The sequence below is a fragment of the Biomphalaria glabrata genome, chromosome 1 (genome assembly GCF_947242115.1).
Source record: "Biomphalaria glabrata chromosome 1, xgBioGlab47.1, whole genome shotgun sequence".
Classification (NCBI taxonomy): Eukaryota; Metazoa; Mollusca; class Gastropoda; family Planorbidae; genus Biomphalaria; species Biomphalaria glabrata.
Genome location: NC_074711.1, coordinates 13,435,303 through 13,454,891, shown reverse-complemented (window position 1 = coordinate 13,454,891; position 19,589 = coordinate 13,435,303). Strand labels below are relative to the sequence as shown.

The 19,589-nt window shown below is 33.0% G+C and overlaps 1 protein-coding gene across 2 annotated transcripts in view; it reads right to left on the bottom strand.

Annotated features, from left to right (window-relative positions):
* Positions 1-3,474: 3,474 nt before the first annotated feature.
* LOC106075755 (integrin beta-1-like) overlaps positions 3,475-19,589 on the bottom strand; it is a 42,301-nt gene continuing 26,186 nt past the window's right edge. The window contains exons 8-23 of one of the 2 annotated variants that reach the window (XM_056023028.1): positions 19,455-19,541; positions 19,164-19,247; positions 18,345-18,422; positions 17,632-17,823; positions 15,637-15,722; positions 15,326-15,371; positions 14,553-14,702; positions 13,297-13,433; positions 12,078-12,220; positions 10,557-10,660; positions 9,838-9,930; positions 8,549-8,669; positions 8,052-8,162; positions 7,786-7,952; positions 5,931-6,026; positions 3,475-5,423 (exon numbers count right to left, since the gene is read on the bottom strand). In XM_056023028.1, the coding sequence (XP_055879003.1) occupies positions 5,943-6,026; positions 7,786-7,952; positions 8,052-8,162; positions 8,549-8,669; positions 9,838-9,930; positions 10,557-10,660; positions 12,078-12,220; positions 13,297-13,433; positions 14,553-14,702; positions 15,326-15,371; positions 15,637-15,722; positions 17,632-17,823; positions 18,345-18,422; positions 19,164-19,247; positions 19,455-19,541 (1,683 nt within the window). In that variant the 3' untranslated portion in view covers positions 3,475-5,423; positions 5,931-5,942. Of the gene's footprint in view, positions 6,027-7,785; positions 7,953-8,051; positions 8,163-8,548; positions 8,670-9,837; positions 9,931-10,556; positions 10,661-12,077; positions 12,221-13,296; positions 13,434-14,552; positions 14,703-15,325; positions 15,372-15,636; positions 15,723-17,631; positions 17,824-18,344; positions 18,423-19,163; positions 19,248-19,454; positions 19,542-19,589 lie in introns of both variants that reach the window. The other variant, XM_056023021.1, reaches the window with a different exon arrangement.

Here is a 19,589-nt window from a genome sequence, read left to right as displayed (position 1 = left end):
TAAGATAATAAGCTTTTAGATATATAGACCTAAACATGTTTGGAATTTCGATATATTTTCTGGGTCGAAAAGTTTAATTAAATGGCCATTTGTCTATTTCCCTCCCCCCATATTACTTTATATGGTTGCTCTACTTTTACTAAATTTAAAATTAATAGGCTCCAGATTTCACCCAGTTAATTAAGACACGGTTGTAAAAGTGTATCGAGTAACTGCACTAAAGGAAGAGAATTCAAGTGACAAGAGTCTGTATAATGATTCTATTTTAGCCGTGACGACAGTTTTGCACATTTAGTCATTTTTCCCTTAAATTTTATTAAAAAAAAAAAAAAGAAACAGCACAGGATAGTGTCACATACAGGAAAGTTCCTAACTTCCTAGATCGCAGATGGTGAACCCACCAGAAGTTGAGAAAAGCTGAAAGTGCTGTGGCATTTGAAGATTGCAGATTCCTACATGTTCGTCAATGTGTAGGCCTATCAAAAGATTGTCCTCTTTAGTCACACGAGAGGTTTCTCGAGATGCAAATAACCCATCTCATCTGTCTCTTGTCCCTTGAGTTACGTCTTAGGGGTGCTGTGACAGCTCGTGTAACCAAATCCCTCCACTTTTTTCCGGTCAGCTGCTGTTCTTAGCAGTATACCAGGAGAGAGGACGATCCATGTTTTTACTTTATCCATCATAGCAAAGGGACGACCCTTTCTTCGTGCTCCCTCCACTGTACATAGAAGGATGATTTTTGATAGTGAATCGTGTCTTACAATATTACCTAACCAGCTTAGTTTTCGTCTCTTCACAGTATTGAGGAGTTCTTCCTTTTTGCCTGAATCAGATGTCCTTAAGATTCGAGAACGTCCCGTTCCCTATTATGGACCTCTTGACCGAGGAAAGGCTTTTATCCATGGCCAGGATAAGGCATTGGCTCTTCACCAATCCCTCTGTCCGAAGTCCCACCTTATCCGAAGTGATCATGTATTCACACCCGGTGTGTCGCAGGATACGGCCACCTTGAGCCAGGCACGGGTTCCCCTTCCCGTGCGAGGCCGGAGGCCAAGCCGCGTTGGGACCTAACCAGCTTAGTTTTCGTCTCTTCACAGTATTGAGGAGTTCTTCCTTTTTGCCTGAATCAGATGTCCTTAAGGTTCGAGAACGTCCCGTTCCCTATTATGGACCTCTTGACCGAGGAAAGGCTTTTATCCATGGCCAGGATAAGGCATCGGCTCTTCACCAATCCCTCTGTCCGAAGTCCCACCTTATCCGAAGTGATCATGTATTCACACCCGGTGTGTCGCAGGACACGGCCACCTTGAGCCAGGCACGGGTTCCCCTTCCCGTGCGAGGCCGGAGGCCAAGCCGCGTTGGGGCCTTTCTTATGCCTTTAATGTCCCAACGAACCCGTGCGAGGGTCCATCACAGCCCGTATGGCCCCCGTTAGGGAACGAATCGGTGGGGGGTTGGACTGATTAGCGAGCCTTTGTTACATCCCTACCACGCGCAATGTACAATCTCTCGATCATGTCTGTGGTAGCCCACTGAGCGCTACCGTACTTGACCTATCCGTTTCCACAGGAGGGCCACGCTGAGGCACGGGAGCATTCCTCCTGCTTCCTTTTTGCTACGGGAGCATTCCTCCTGCTTCCTTTTTGCGACGGGAGCATTCCTCCTGCTTTCTTTTTGCCAGCCAGAGTGTTAACTTGTAGGCCTAAAAGTACAAACTCATTTGTTTTCTTGTCCTGCTATCTGATACCCAGCATTCTTCTGTAGCATTTAGGCCTACTATCAAAGGCTTTGATTCTTCTTTCAGCCTCAGAGTGCACTGCCCTACTTTCACAAATATATAGGAGTACAGAGACCACTAGGGAAGAATACAATTTGAATTTTCAAAACGTAAATAACACACACACACACACACACAACCAAACTGCTGGCATTGGAAGTAAAATGACATAAGACATATGGATGGGCTAACGAGAAGCAGTCAAAAATGAGCTGTTGGCACAGAACTTAAAAATGAATTTAGTAAGTGCAGCTTGAAAGAAAAGCTAAGAGCCTACATACTTTGCGAACTATTGTCTAACCATACATCCAACAAAAGGAAGAGATGTCCATGTTTGGCTTCGTGTTCTCTGTTCGGTATAGGCCTATATATATCAGTCTAAATCTAAAAAATGCAAATGTCTGGCTTTCAAAGATTCACTTGTTGTTTACTTTAATTGCATCTCGTCCTTTATCGATTCTTTCAATCCTTCTTTAAGTTCTTTCAAGGTCTGGTTCAAATATAAACATTCAGAAATAGTGTAAAGAGAACACTTTAAAAAAAAAACGTTTACGAAAGTTCATATGAAAAGAAGTTTTGCTGATCAAGGCACAGGGCAACTAAGAGACAAACTCTTTCGATTCACTGACTGAGAAGCATTTATCTACATGTTTAGACAATTTGTTCTAATTTGTCCTGATTTGTAGGTCAGTTTTACTTACATTACATTTACAAAATACACAAACTCACACCTAAATAATATTTACATCAGTGACGACATATTAACTCATTCTCATTAATAGACTATGGGAGAGAACAATCTTTGACTTCTCTTGTAATCTTTTTGGCATTTTTTTAATAATAATAATAATAATCTTTATTATCCGTAAGGAAATTTGTCTTACAATTTGTATATATCAATGTATGGGAATGGTTGTTGAGTAGTCAGATGCTTAGCTTCTGAATTAGAGATTTTCAGGTTGAATCCTGATGAAGAATGGGGTTATTGAATTTTGGGATTTTAAAGATTATTTTATTAATAGTTCAACCAACTTAAATGGTTTTTTTTATGGGTACCTGACAATTGTTGGGAAAAGTAAATGCTTCTGTTTTCATGCTGGCTGCATCCGCATGATCCTTTGTTAACTATAAGTACTTTACTTTTGTTAATATCTGTGTGTAAAATTTTTTAAGTTTAATTTAAAAACAAAAAAGTATGCTTTCAAAGACCAGAAATAGCTGTTAAACTATTTCACTGCAGACAATAATGTAAATAGATTTTCAATAGCCCTTTAACCTTTTTTTTATATGTAGCCACAACATGCAACAGAAACTCAATATGGAGATTCATTGAAGAACAACAAGCTTAATTATATACTTGGCTGCATGTTAGAGTTTTATATTCCCTAAAATTTCCATGTAGACCATTGCTTCAAACTTTCTTCTTTACCCCCAGATATTTTGTTACATTCCTTAATATTTGGCGTTTAATAACAAAAACAACACTTTTAGCAAATTAAAATGCTTCATTCTTTTCTTCTTAATTATAAACCAAGATTTCTTCAAATGGGAAAGAAAAATAAACTTAACCTTTAGTTCTGTGTATAACTTAAAAATGTCCTAAAAATGACACAAAATCATAGCAACAAAGAAAAAGATCATAACCCCTTCTCTTGTACCATCAAAACAACATGAAGAAAAAAAGGAAATAACAAAGATTTCAGTTCTAATTTAGAAATTTATCAGCCAATGTTATAGTTCATACAGTTTGTATTAAAATATAAATGCAGCAACAATTTATAACAAATGATAGAACATTACATGAAATAGGCAATAAAGATGTCCATGGAAAGCATCACAAATTGTGCATTTCTTAAGAAAAAAATAAGGCATTGGCTAAGTGGCAAACAACTACTTCTATGTAACACTAAATGAAATACCTTAATGACTGAAGAGTAATTATATTACAGCTACAATACCACTAGATAATAATTTCTTTTTTAAAATGTTGACACCCCCCCCCCCAAAAAAAAAAAAAAGTGAAAAATATATACCCATATAAATACTAATATTGTCTATAATAATATTGAATTAATTCAAAGGAAGACACCTTTAAATGCCCTTTTCACTCTTCAACACTGTGCTAGTGAAACAAGTCACATCTCAAAGTTTTCAGTGGGCCTAATTAGAAAATCTTTTGTTAACAATGTGTTGGAAGTTTGCAGCAAACTTATCACAGCTATATACACAGCTGTAATTGTGAGAAACTTATCTTGCATCAGTAAAATGCTTTATGCAAATAGAGCGAGGTTGAGACCTTGTTCAGTGATAGCACTATGTTCAGGCACTGGTGCCAATAATGCTCAACAAATCTGATACAACTGATATAATCATTAAACTCCAGGAAAGGACTAGAATGCAAAGTAATAATACAACAAAAATTACTAAAGCAAAACTTACAAATATGAAAACTAAAAAAATACTCTGAAAGACATAAAGATAAAAGTGCATTTCTTATTCCATGTGCTAGGAGTAGGCCTAGTCATATAAGGGCTATTTCTTTCTAAGCAACATAAGAACATGGAACATGTTACATGAATCAGCCAGGAAAAGCAATAAGTAATTAAGGTTTAAGTTTCAATTTAGATCTACATTAATAACTAGAAGAACACATGGATATGGGTAAGATAAGAACTAGCTCTTTTCTTTGTTTTTTTTTCTAATTTGTATATTACAGACATTACTTCAAAAAAGAAAATAATGTCCTATGCATTTCATGTCATCTAGTCATGCATGTTAAGCAATGACTTAAACTCTGCTAAGTCGGTTTTCCTGGCTAATATAGGTTCTCTAATGGCACTAGGGAAGAAGGAGCACTTGTATGAATTTACTTTTGCTAATGATCAAAAGCTAGAAATAAACACAATTTTTAGCTAGAAATAAACACAAGTTTAGCTAGAAAACAATACAAGACAGAGTTTTATATTCGGCCTATAAGTAGGTCTACAGATATCACTGCAAGAAGCAGTCTTAAAATACATGTAATACTGACTTTCCTTTCAACTATATTTTCAGTCATGCTTACAAATAATTATATTCATCTTGTCACAAGCATACAAATTTAATAATTAAATATAGAAAGAATACTTACATTATATGTCTTTAAGACATTTACTATGAACTATCTAAGTTTCATAAATAACATTTAAAAAATAACATACATTGAATAATTTTATACAGAATAACAAAAATTTAAAGGCCTGGCAATAAAATGTTTATTAAGACAATATTATTGTTGTATGTTCATAAGGTATTAAAAGTTTCATTTAGTTTTCATATATGTTATTCCAAATCTAAAATATCAATAAAAGACAGAATATTCTCCCTTTAAAATAGCCCATAATGATTTGTGCTTCAGAATTTTGTACTTCAACATTTGTAATTTTCTGGGAATGTTTTTAAAACCATTAACATTTAAGAGTATGTTTTACATGTAAGTTTTATAGTAATCAGTTCAATGTAGAAATAAAGATGGCTCATGGCTGTCAGGTTGTTGGTATGTGTTCTGGACTGTTGTTCAGTAACCTATATGGTCCCGGGTTCATACCCTGCCCACGCCATCCCCTGTCGTCCTGCGATAGGTTTGGGCTAGGACATGCTTCAGAATCTGAAGGAATATTTGAAACATGTAAAACAAAACAAACTTCTTTTGTTTTTATTTTGGTCTAGCAGAATTTTCTTATATGTAAGTCTATAAGTCTATTGCATTTTTCTCTATACATCTATGTAGATATTTAAAATGTATCAAAATAATTGTATTTCTCATTTGACTAAAGGTTAAGATTATTCTCACTAAACTAAAATGAAAAAAAAAAGTCAAACAAGATTGTGAAATTACCAGTATTATTGATAAAAAATACTTTGGCATGTCTATTTTATAGAAATAAAAATATTGAATGAAACTGATCATCTTCAATATTTACAGAATACACAAAAAAGAAAAAGTTCAGATTAAAGTGACATTTGGAAAAATTTACTAATTATATGTTATTTTTGCTTATTGGCTATAATACATATTGCTGTAAAAAAAATACATCAAAATTAAAGTATATATATTATCTAAACTGCGCCAGAAAAAATTCGATCGAGAATTATAATAAAATAAATGTCTAACTCAAATAATTAACTATTTCCCATCAAGAGGTTCAGTTGAGTCCATCATTGGGTTCTTGTAGGTTGTTGTTGCTCCTTTGTATACAGGATTTTCTTGCTGTTGGTTTTGGGAAAGAAAACCATATATAATATAAATAATATAATAATTTCTTCATATCTTAAATTATAATCTCTATATAAGATGAAGCAATAGTATTAGTGGTAATATGTACATATGTTTGGAGTGTGAAGATTCTGCCACAAGTGAGTCTTTTTTAAGTCTTTGACTAGTATATTGTTGAGTCGTTATACTTTGGTAATTATATCTAGTACTTATTCCTTGTATAAATTTGATGTATATTTGTTCCTCTGAAACTTCTTACATTATATGTCAGATCCATGTCTCTTATCTATGAATAGGCCTATATGATCTATTTGATTTGCTGTTGTTTCCATCAGGTGAGATACAGATTGCTAGGTGAATTTCTTATGTTGGAATTTAGTGCTGATAGACATTCCATTTCCTGTTGCAAAATCCAAAATCCTAGTCCATTATTGTTGGTCTCTTCATGTAAGCTTTCTTTGCCAATTGTTAGTCAGAATGTGGCTTTTTTTTCAGTTTAAGCATTGAAATCTTCTACTATATTTTTAATGTCATGCAGTGGTGTCTTATCATAAATTTGTTCCATTTATCATAGAAAACTTTTTAATGTCATCATCTGCTTCTTCAGTAGGGGAATGAGTGTTGATAAATGATATGATGAAAATCCCAAAAGGATTCAAATTTACGAACTGCAAATCAGCAGTAAATGCTTTAACCCTTCACCAACACATCTCAGAGTGTTCAATAATAATGACATTCTTTAAAATGAAAACACTCTTTATCTGTTGATATCTAGTCAACTGACTGTGTAAATGTTTAGTCGACAATGGGCTTGGAGTGAAGAAGATGAAGGAAATTTGATGAAACATTCGACATGACTCATTGCCTATTTATGTTTTCCTAATACTTTCTTCAGTTATTTCTCTCAATAACTATTATGTTCTTGTGCTGTAATTAGGCTATATTTTATATGTCATGTTTGTTCATTGTTTCATCACTAAATCTTCACAACTCCATTTATACTTGATAGATTTAGATAAACAGATGTGTTAGAAGTCAGAAATCAGGTGGTTAAATGTTGATGTTTTTTTTGAGAGGCTAACAATTATTGTAGATATTTAGATATTAAGTAAAGTAAAGTTTCCCTTTCAGACCTTGTGGTCTACAGGGCAGATGATATAAAGGTCATCTGTTTCTGTGGCCTACGGTTAATGAGGGTGTCATGTGGCCAGCACAAGGACCAACTGCCTTTACTTTTCCCCTGCCAGGTACCCATTAGAGCTGGGTGGACTCAGAGGCACCCAAAGATCCCAAAATTAAAAAGTCCATTCTTCACAAGGATTTGAACCCGGGACCCCCAGTTAGCCAAGTGCTTTACCACTCAGCCATGACAAGCATCAGATATCCTTCAGGGGAAGAGAATAGCTGAAAATGTTTAGGACATATGCACAAATATTACACTAAATAATCACGTTGTTACACTAAGTTTAGATTTCCTTTTTATCTAAAGTAGCAAGCTGCAACCTAACTTGTTTTATTGTATGATGCAGTCAAGCTTTATTTGTGGATATTTATTGTTGATTTTAAAAAGTTTATGGTTAATGTGCAGCATTTCAGAGGTGAAAAGATGCAGTACATGCTGACGGGCAAATTATCTATTGTGAGTACCTATTGAATTTCTGTTATTGAATATCTGCACACAAATTTAAAAAGATGAATTGAGTTCTATATTAAGCCTTTTTTTTAAAAATAATCTCTAGTTAAATTGTTTTACCTTTGCCCATTTGCACTGTTTGAGGTCTTCCTGGAATCTGGCATACTCAATTTTGTCAAAGATACTGGTTAGAATTTTCCAAAGCAGTAATAACAACAGTCCAATAGCAACCACACCGCCCACAACTGCAGCCACAATAGGAAGAATATCAACTGGTTCAGAGCATGCTGGGGGAAAATTGGCCAATATTTAATAAAGATTGCATCTAACATATATACAAAATAAATTTATACAATTCAAATTTTCTTTATCAGTTTATTTCTTACTTTTAGTTTTTTGTACAATAATTGTGACATTGGTTTCAGATGAAATCACATAAAATGAAAGGAAACATCCATCTTCCTGCTTGATTGAACATGGACTTGAAACTTGGTAACCTGGTCACAGAAGATATATTACATTTTGTTCTAATATGAAAGATTTTTGTGGCATATTTTTAATCATTTAATTAAAGCAAAATAAAAATGTACACTTATGGAAAGATATCTCAGTCAGAGTTCCAAGTGATCCAGGTTTGTGCGACATGTGAGCATTGAGTAATGTAACCAACAGGAATTCTCAAGATTTAAATCTAATTGTAGTTAGAAGGATTAGGAATTCCAAATAAAGAAAGTGTGGGTGAACCAAGGGGCCAAGAGTATGTGGGTACTTCTATTACATGAGGTTTTTCATGATTTGATTAATGATCTACCATGTAAACATGTAAATAGACTCAAAAATATTATTTTTTTATTATTATTTCCTGATTATAAAAAGAGCTTACTTTTCAAAGAATCAACGATTTCAACAGATGGGCAATCCTCATCACAGGTTGTTTTCTTGTCAAAGTGACACTGAGCACATTGTCTGTACTGGTTGTTGTCACAGATATTGTCACCACACAGCTGTAGGAGATTTCAATCAATTCAATCAGTCATTACAAAAAAAAAAGAAACAAATAAAAAGCTAATAGAATTTCATTTCATAAAAACTAAATGTTTGTCATATATTTATATACTGGAAAAAAAAAATCTCTAAGTTAATGGTTTTATTGATAATTATACATCAGGACTATTTATACTGTAACATGCTTTTTATATATTTTTCTTAGGTTTCTATCTCTATGTATAACCATTCTTCTCATTATATGCACATCCATTTAAATTTATAAATCCTCACTTGTCAGTGACTTCTCTTGCCCAGATTATCCAAAAGGTTGACACACAACATTTTTACCATAAAAAGTTTTGTATTGTATTTTTATTTTGTTTATTCTAGTCCAACATCAAGAATAAATGGCAGTCTTTTTATCTACCATCATTTAGCAGTTTAAGATGTTTTCAACTTAAAACTAAGTACCAGAGTAGAAAAGGATGTGACATTTTTCTCAGCCATCTTCAAAGCATTAATTAATTCTAAAAAAAAATGATCACTAATCATGTCATCCAAAAAAAAGAGCTATCAAGAATTTAAAAACAAATAATATAAAGTTCTAGTTGCTTGTAGTAAAATGTATAACACATACATTTATATAAATCTTGAAAAGACATTTTCTGCTAAATTTGTTTAGTTGTAAGTAAAAGTAGTAAAGTTCCCCTTTCAGACCTTGTGGTCTATAGGGCAGATGATGTAAAGGTCATCTGTTTCTGTGGCCTACGGTTAACAAGGGTGTCATGTGGCCAGCACAACGACCAACTGCCTTTACTTTTCCCTAACTAATGTCAGGTACCCATTAGAGTTGGGTAGACTCAGAGGCGCCCGAAGATCCCGAAATTTAAAATCCTAGTCTTCACCAGGATTTGAACCCCGGTTCGGAAGCCAAGCGCTTTACCGCTCAACCACCGTGCCTCCACATTTGTTTAGCCCAACATTTTTTTAAACTGGAAAGTTTTTAGCAAATCAATTGAAACATGCTTGAAAAACAATTAAAATGTATAATGGTGCAAGACAGTTCTAAATGAAATGTGGTACTTTACAATGAAATCTTTTAGGACAATGCAATCACTACTATCGTATAGCTAGGAAGGAAATACATAGAGATGAATGTCTATTTACTGTGATTGTTGTACTTACAAAACAATTCTCACAATACTTCCCAGTGTAGCCCTTTTTACAGACACATGTATCACATTCACAGATTCCTTGATCACTGCAGACTTGTCCTGTCTTAAGAGAACAAATTAAAATAAATTAAAGTTAATTCAAGAGGCAAATATTTAACTTGCCAACAAAGTTTTTCTACATAGACTTTTTTTAAAAAGTCCTATCTGACAGTGAATTTAATTGCAAAAAATTATTTAAAAGAAGATTTAAAAAAAAAATATTCAATACATTTGGGAAAAATATCAAAGGAAACAATAGATAAATAGACTCTTGAAAAATCACACAAAAATATAATGATGGCTAGTGATAACAGATTGGGGAAGTACCAGGGCATTAGAAATAATTTGCATACATAGATTCATAACTTAATATTATTAAAGATTACTGAAATTACCTGGTAAGATTTTTCATAAAAGTGAAAAAAAAGTTTTTCTTTCCCAAAATACTTTAATATCATGTTGGGACATATTTTAACTAGATTCATTTTGAATAAAAATTATTCCATTTACATAAAAAAATTTAGTTTTTAGTAATTTGTTCACACATTGGCTAAATGCAATAAAAAGTTACAATTTGAGATATAATATATAACCGGTATATATACACATTTATACCTCAGATTTTAACTTTTTATTGCATTGGGTCACATGTGTTAACTAATCACTAAAAGAAATAAAGTCTCTACTTACAGTTGGTGATTTACACGTGTCATTGTACACACTGCACTGACATGTACTTCCAGTGTAACCTTTGGCACATTTACACTCACCACAATCACACTGGCCACGGACACCTTTAGAATAGTAGAGTTTATTTTAGAACAAGGGAACATGAAAATTCAATGGAATAGGATGCTAAATGGTAACCACTTGACTACTTCTCAAGTGGGCTGAAGTTCAAATCCCTACCCACAGCTGTGTCTGCTAAGTGCAGATAGGGCCTACAGTTGCTACCTTATAAGTAGAGTCATAAGGTAAGAACTCCATTTATATACTTGAAAACATTAGTACTGTCTTAAGTGCCTTACTAATGCTATGATATTACTTTCAAAAGGCCTATTGCAGCAGATAATCATTTAAGTCACTGTTAGTTTCAATGCAACATTACAACTGTGAATTACAATTAGTTTAATGAAGAGATTAAAAAAAACAAAGTTGGCTTAAATTTAGGTACCGGTATGAAATTCTTGGACACAGATATGATTTTTCTTGATTCCTGTTAGAGGATCATAAAAGCATGCAGAAACTTTTGCAAGTAGTTCATCAGTTGGGGGGGGGGCCCTCAATGAAAGTCCTAATTTTATTTTGCATTAAATATCAAATATCATGCCAATGCCATGTAATCTTGGTATTCATGTGGAGTCAAAAATACTAGACAGCATTGATCTAGATGATGTTATAGATGGCTTTGCTGCTTAGAAAGTATGACATGGGGCGATATGAATTGAGCTTTGTCACTTGTGCATTATGTCGCCAATAAACAACAGTATTATTCATTAAAAGAGTCTTAATGATTATTTTTGTTAATTTTACTTATATACTGTTCCAATTGGAATTTAGACATATATTTATTAAGTACATTATATCACATCATGATGTCCAATGTCCATATGCAGGGGTCCTTAAAAAGGTCAAGTCTCCAGGGTCCCCAAATCCCTATCTAGGACACTGTAGCCCAGGTTAATTATTAGTAAGTGACTACATATCCTTCATGTTTTTTATAATATAAATATAAAAAAAAACACTTTTTTTTTTACATATAAGAACATAATATACTTATCTGTTAAATTCAATAATTATCATGATAACTTTGCTGGCACTAATAGATATATTTGAACAATTAATTACTACTAAAGGTTAAATCATTTACAACTAAGTTTGCCTTGAAAAATATATTATTCAAACCATATTGAGACCCAGAATCTTTTATGCTGTGCCTGTACATTACAAAGCACTCATTTGGATCTGGAATATTCACTGTCTTAGAGCAGGGCCTTCAAGTGAAAAAACTGTTGCCTCCTACAGAACTTAAACTTGACCCAATCAAATGAAGGCTACCATAGAATTCAGATCAAGTGTAGCCACGAAACTTATTTGTACAAATAAAACTTTTACTTTACAAAGTTTAATATAAAAAAATCCATTTGTGAATTATAACTTTTTGCATATTTTTGAATGATTCTTAAAAGATCTATCTTTGTTTGACCTCACCTCCACAGACTTGTCTTTGAAAGAGTCCACAGGCTTGGTCATTGCATTCACAAAATGTTCCAGAGTAACCATCTTTACAGATGCATTTACCACATTCACACTCACCTACACCACTGCAAACTTTGGTGGAGTTTTCCCCAGCTCTGTCAAATAAAGCAATACAATACTTGATTTCATTTTTTTTTAAAGAACTCAATTATAAGACATTACTCAAAAAAGGAGAGTAATTTAGTGATTTTAAATAGACCAACTATATTGCTGAAAAATTAAAAACTCGGTAAAGCTGAAACTATTATCACTGTAACGTACAGAAAAATAGGAGACAATCAAACATATAAATCTTATCTTTAATAATACAGACATTACTTCAAAAGAGAAGATGATTACATCTTATGCGTCATGCATTCAGAAATGCATATGAACCAATGACCTAAATTCTGCCAAGTCACTGGGTTTCCTGGCTAGCTCAGGCAACCCATTCCATGCTCTAATAGCACTAGGGAAGATGGAGCATTTGTACAAATTTGTCCTAGCATATGGAACGAGGAATGTGCCTTTATCTTTGTGTCTTTCTGAGTATTTTAATAGATTTTGTTTTTGTATTTGAAGATTATTGTTCAGTGTTTTATGTATAATTGCTACTTTACTTTTGAGTCTTCTATATATAGTGACAGGGTGTCAAGGATTGGATTTTAATAACTTGGATTGCATCAGGCTATTCCTGAAATTACATGGCCAGCACAGGCCCTTGCTCATTCATCAGACAACCATGCTTCCACATTGGTATTCATATCACTAGCTCAACAATAATTCATGATGGCTCTCAAACTGTTTTTGGGGGAAGAACAAAACCTCTGAAGTAAAGATCTCTGTGAAACATTCACTACATGGCAAGAGGAAAATGAAAACAAATGCCCAGCACAACTGAGATGCATTTAAAATATGTGTAGCCAAAAGAATTTATACATATACACTGCTGACAGAGTGCAAGAACTACATTCAAATCTAGTTTGCTAAAAATGAACTTATATGACATAAGACTTTCTATCTGATGGCAATGTTGTTCTTATGGTGTGAAGCCAAGCGAATACCTTTAAATAAAAAAGCCAGTCATGGTATCAAGAACCTTTTTTTTAACAAATATTTGAGACATTTAAAAACTTACTCTGTAGCACTATTAATAGTACAGTTACATTGTAAAAAAATGAAATCAATGTACCTGTTACACTGAGTCTGGCCTGAATCCAAATTTGTTGATGTACATTCACAATTCTGCCCAAAGTAATTCTGATTACATTCACAAAGTCCACAAACAAGGCTTCCATTGCCTCCATTGCATAAATCACTTGCTGTTTCCTGCATCACAGAGTTCAAAACGTTCAAATTAATTTATCCTTTATCTAAAAATTAAGATTTAACAAAAGCGCATACTCTACACACTAAGTAAAGTAACCCTTTCAGACCTAAGGTTGACATTGTAAAGTAACCCTTTCAGACCTAAGGTTGATGATGTAAAGGTAATCTGTATCTTTGGCTGATGGTTAACGAGGGTGTCACGTGGCCAGCACAGTGATCAACTGCCTTTACTTTCCCAATTCATGTTAGGTACCCATCAGGGCCCTCCTAAAAATCCCCAATTCAAAATCCAAGTCTTTACTGGAAGTTGAACCTGGTTCAGAAGCCAAATGCTTTACCACTCTCCACACTACCAAAATAATGAAATTTAAAAAAAATTTGTTTGCACTTCAACATAATAAAAACTAACTGAAAATTTTTAAATTTATATAGTTAACTGAAATGCTCTTTTTATAGTCTGTTATATGAAAAATTATTAGAATCATTTTGGTGATTATAAGAATTTTAGAAATGATCCTAGTTATATTGATGCTAATTTTGACATTTACAGATTGAGCAGACCCATACACAACAACACAGGATGAAATAAAAAGCACATATATGGTCTAGTCTTTTCAGATGAAAATAAAAAATATGGAATTTTATTTAAAAACCAATCCATCAACATTACAACAGACATCTCTATATAAGAATATAGAAACATAATAACTGAAAACAAATCAAAATATCCTGCTTTTGACATGAGCTTAAACTTTTTTGGTGAGCTAAAAGGTGGTCAACATAACAGAGGCACCCCACGAAATGCTTCAAAGACCAGCTTAGGCACCAACTTGCCTTATCTGACATAGAAGAGAGCACCTAGTTACATGTAGCCTCAGAACGAGATAGCTGGAGGTCACTCACAAAGGCTGCGAGATACACATTTTAGACCAAAAGAAAATATGCTGCCGAGGGCAGACACAGTCAGCGAAAAGAAAATCTAAATCGACCATCTGTGGACAATGGTTATGCTTGCCATGTGTGTGGCAAAATATGTTGGGGCTGAGCAGCCACGTTAAATATACCGCATTCCTCACTAATCTTCGGAATCGAAGACAAGCTTTATTATTATTAACTTACCCAAGTATTATTTTTCACTTCACAATCACAATCACACAAAGCCTCAATAATGACAGTCAAAGAATCTTGTCTCATAGATTCTGGAAATATGGTTAATGTTCGAGCCTTGGTAGAGCAATCACTGATAGATATATCCACTTCAAATGAAATCTAAAAATGATTTTTCAAAGTATTAAATCACTGATAAGTACATATATATTTGTTATTTTTTTTTAGCAAAATAGGTTTTTTAGATCATTTTTCTAGTTTTTTCATTTTTAATTCTTAGACTTTAATTGTACTGTCTATGGCCTCCTTCAGTTGGGAAGCAAGCCTGGATCATCTCATGTAAATGAGATGAATGTCTGGACATTAGCTATGGTTGAAATGATATCGCCCACACAGCCATCCCCCCAGCCAGCCATGTTGCAATTGATGGTTTCAAATATAGAGCAATAACTACTTTCATTTGCACTTACAAATAAATTAGGAACCATTTAGTACAAGGAGAAATAAATCATCAATTCAGAATCATTTAAATATTTTGAATTGACAAATATGTTTTTATTTCAAGAGAAATTTGTTTTTTTAGACATAATGATATTACTAGCGTCTACAACACATCAATATTGTTAGCTATGATTAATTTTATATTTAAAAATGTAAAAAACGAATTACTAGCGTCTACAACACATCAATATTGTTAGCTATGATTAATTTTATATTTAAAAATGTAAAAAACAAATTACAATAACACATTTTAAATTCTATAACTAAACAAATGAATTACTCACTGTCTCTCCAATCAGTTGTTTGGCTTTACAGACATTGGTTCCTTTACTAGAGAATAATAAGTAAACATTATGAATAGTTATCAAAACAAAAGAATATACATTTAATATAGATAAAGATCATAGATAGAATATATATAAAATATTAAAAGAATATATAGAATATAGATAAAAAATAGATAGAATAAACAAAGACTATAGATAGAATATATAGAGCATAGATATAATATACAGAATATAGATAGAATACATATAGAATATAGATAACATATATAGAAGATAGAATATATAGAAATATGAATAAAGTTACTAACGCATCACAGATGTCACTAGTAGCCTTGATTGAAACAGTCACTCCAGGTATATTGTTGTGCTTCATTTCTACTTTAGAAACCATTTCCTGAAATAATACAAACACTTTTAAGACAACTTAAGGGAAAATAGAGATTTCATTCAAAAGCTCATGAAAAAAAAAAGCAACAAAGAAAAAATTTAAAAAAGCTTATCTAAGGGGAAAAACTGCAAAAGCACTGTTATATCTATCATTGCTGCAAGGATTAACTCTCTTTTTCTACATAAAACAAAATTAATTACCACTAACTGATTAACTTATTGTTTATTTTTTTTTTTATTGATTCATGTATTGTCACTGATTATGAATACATTTTCAAAATTTTAACTAGATCCAAGAATGGGAAGTGGGAGAAAAAACATGGTACGGCTTACATAATATGTGCTAGACACAGAGAGAAGGAATGAGTTAATATAAGCTTTATAATAATTATAAAACTAGAAGGCTCATTTTCTGTTTGCTTTTTAAATTCAAAATTTTACCAGTCTAACTTTTGGCTAGGTATGAAAAATATATTGTTACGAATCTCACTATCCAGACTCTCTGCAAACTGCACCATACGCCACCAACTTAAAGAACTTGACAACTCAGGGCTCCAAAGTAACGTAACACTTTAATAGTTGATTAAATAACAGCCAATACTGTACAATTGGCAATGCGTACACTATACAAATATCTCTTCGATAACACCATTCTGCTGTATCAACTCTTGCACTGGCCTCTCCGTCTCGTTCCGGGCTTGCACTGGGTTCAACAGTTCAGGACTGACTTCACACACTAGGCTCGTTGTGTCGGACTCGATCACAGACCAAGACGCCGGTTGTCTCAACTGTACTTGACAGTACTCTGCACTGAACCGTCGTAATGCTCCTTACAGAACCACACCGTTGAACTGTGCTGTAGTCAACCGTGTTCTGAACCCCTGTCGTGAACCTCCTCTCGTGAACCGTCTTGACTGTGACACCTCCGCTCTTTATATAGGGTCCCTACTGGCCTTCTAGAACCGGACGGAACATCGCTCAACGTTTCTAGCTTCGTCACATGACTACATCCCTCGTGACGCTCCTGAGCTCTGTTCACGACGCTGATCCTTCCCGAACCGTCATATTGACACTCGTCTCGGCTGACCGCCGTAAATCGTCACAGTTGACCGCTCGTCTAGCGCTGGCCTGGGTTGATTTGCATCGGCTGACTACACTCACACCACTACCCCTCTCTGTGCCACCACCAGGTTTATAACAATAAGGCTAAATAGAAAAAATTATTGTAAAATTAATTACGATAATTATTCCAAGCTGTTAGATTAACTCTTTGCACACTATATTAAACAATCTTACTATATCCTTTTCTTTCTTTTTTTTTCATTTGTGGATTATTTATTTATAAATATTTCAATCTTTTTTTTTTTGGCATTTTATATTTTGCTTATAGCAGTGTTAGTCACAGATATATATATATGATTTTGAATGCCTAGATGAAGTATAAACAAAGATAATTTCAGCACTATAGGAAAACATTAGGCATCGTATAGGGTTTGGGGCATTCTAAACATAATTTCATTATACAAAAATCTCCCCCCCCCCCCAACTATTGTGGCCGACAGATTAAAAAAGAGCAGCGGACGTCTTAATTGTTTTTTATTCATCTTAAATTACACTGTAAAATTTAATTTTTATTTTCTCACAATTTATCAGTTAAATTATTTTGAACACATAAAATTGTTATTTCAAAACCAATGTAAGTTATTAGGACCATAGAATGTATGATTGAGTGCAAATTTTATTTTCTGAAACAACTGTCCAATTTGTTATTTCGTAGCTGTGAAAAAAAAGGTAAGGTAGCTTATGAATCTTATATCTATATTATATTTACAGAGATCCAAACACTTAAATTACTCAAACTAAATTAAGAGAATTACATATAAACATTTTTTTATTCATCTTGCTGGCTGACTTACCCTATATTTCCTCTCAATAATTTTTTCCATGCTTTGGCTTGAATCTTTAGAATCAGCTAAACTTTCTACCACTGAGTTTGGCACCAACTTCTCAAGTTCTTTAAAAATTTCTCTTTGGTCTTTGACAGCAAATACAATGTGAACTTCATTTTTAATAACCGTTTCTCTTATCTGACTTATTGAAGGGTAGTCCTGAACAATAAAACTAAATATTAAAAAAAAAACAACCAAAATAAAGTATAGCACTGGGCTCAAATTTTTTTAAAGTTCCAATTGAACTGTGCTACCAAAAAAAAAGAAAAAAATCAACAACATATAGATGATGAAAGAATGTAGATACAAAAGTTGAAAAGGGAGATAAGGAGGGAACTGTCAGAAAAACACATTACATTTAAAGTAAAAAGTGTTAATGAACTCTTAAATTGAAATAGAAATATATAAACAAATAAGCCAATTTATAAATATATATGGGCTTTATTCTACCATATTACATAACGAACAACAAACACACACTTCCTAATGCATTGATGTTACAAACTCACAGATCAACAAAGAGAAATATGTTTTACCAAAAGTATGCATCTTAAATGTGGTTACATGCCATTTGGTTACTTAGCATATTATCAGATAAAAACAAACTTCCAAATAGGAAAGGTACATAGGTTTAGTCTTTTGAGAGTATAGGTGTATCAGAGAAATAGCATTTTAAATACCTGAGTAAGTTCTTTTGAATATTTCTTTTCAGAATCAAGATGGCAAGCTCCATCATTAGGAGCAACAATGCCTGCTAACTGTAAATCACAAAAGTGTATGAATCATTAGATCAATTTGTTTTTTTCAGTTTAATGCTATTAATGATCAAATAGGCTGAAAGGATCATAAAGGTTGACAAATAAATTTAAATATATATGTATGCTACAAGTTAGAAAATAAAAAAATATAATTTAGGCTAATTCAATGTTGGGTTTCAATATTTTGTTGTTGTCCTTAAAATGCATTATAAAATGTAAATATGCATACTAGATTGTTGTTCTAAATCTAGACATTAAATCATTAGACAAATGATCTATTGATGCAATCTATTTACAGTGTTACATGTGTTGGTGTATTGTCATGCTTGAATAATGGTGGATCAGCAGGAAGTCAACTGTCCTTAGTATTCAGGTCACAATCTGGTGTGCACAGGAAAATAAGGCTGACCATTCCTGAAAACCTTTTTTTGCCTAAATATGATGTCATGTCAAGGTAGAAGCTTGTAAACTCTATGATCAGTGGTGTAAAGGTTGTATTATTCCTACTATAGTATTTGAATCGATCAAGTCATTGTACAAGCTATATATATTTTGAATTACTTGTTTGATTATACTCTGTTATAAAAGAAATTATGGTCAGTATGTATTACTACATTGTATTCTGGTAGTGTGTTACAATAGATTTATAGGGACCTCTGAATTCACATATGTCATATGATTATGGAAACAATACAAAACACAGCTCTAAAATTACAATCATGACATGCAATGTTTACAAACCCTTCCATCTCCAGCCAGATGAAATCTGTCATTTGTAGCAAGTATCAACAGTTTTCTACTACCATTTCTCCAGCCAATGTCTTCCTAGCATATAAGAATTGGACAAAATACAAGAATTGGACCACATACAAGAATTGGACAACATAAAAATGTAACTTTAAATTATAACTTTTAATGAAATAATATCAAAATAATTACTTAAAAAAATTATGTCTAAAATATTGAACATTCTGAGAATGACAACTTAATTCAATAACTATTAAGCTCATATTTATTGAGATTAAAAAATACTTTGCAGGTTATAGCTTGCATAATGGCATCTAAAGATCCTTCTGGATGGTCTAAGTTTCCTGATATTTTAGTTGTGTTTACAACATGCTGTAGAAATGAAAATATTTGTTTTATTGATTTAAACAAAAAAAAAAA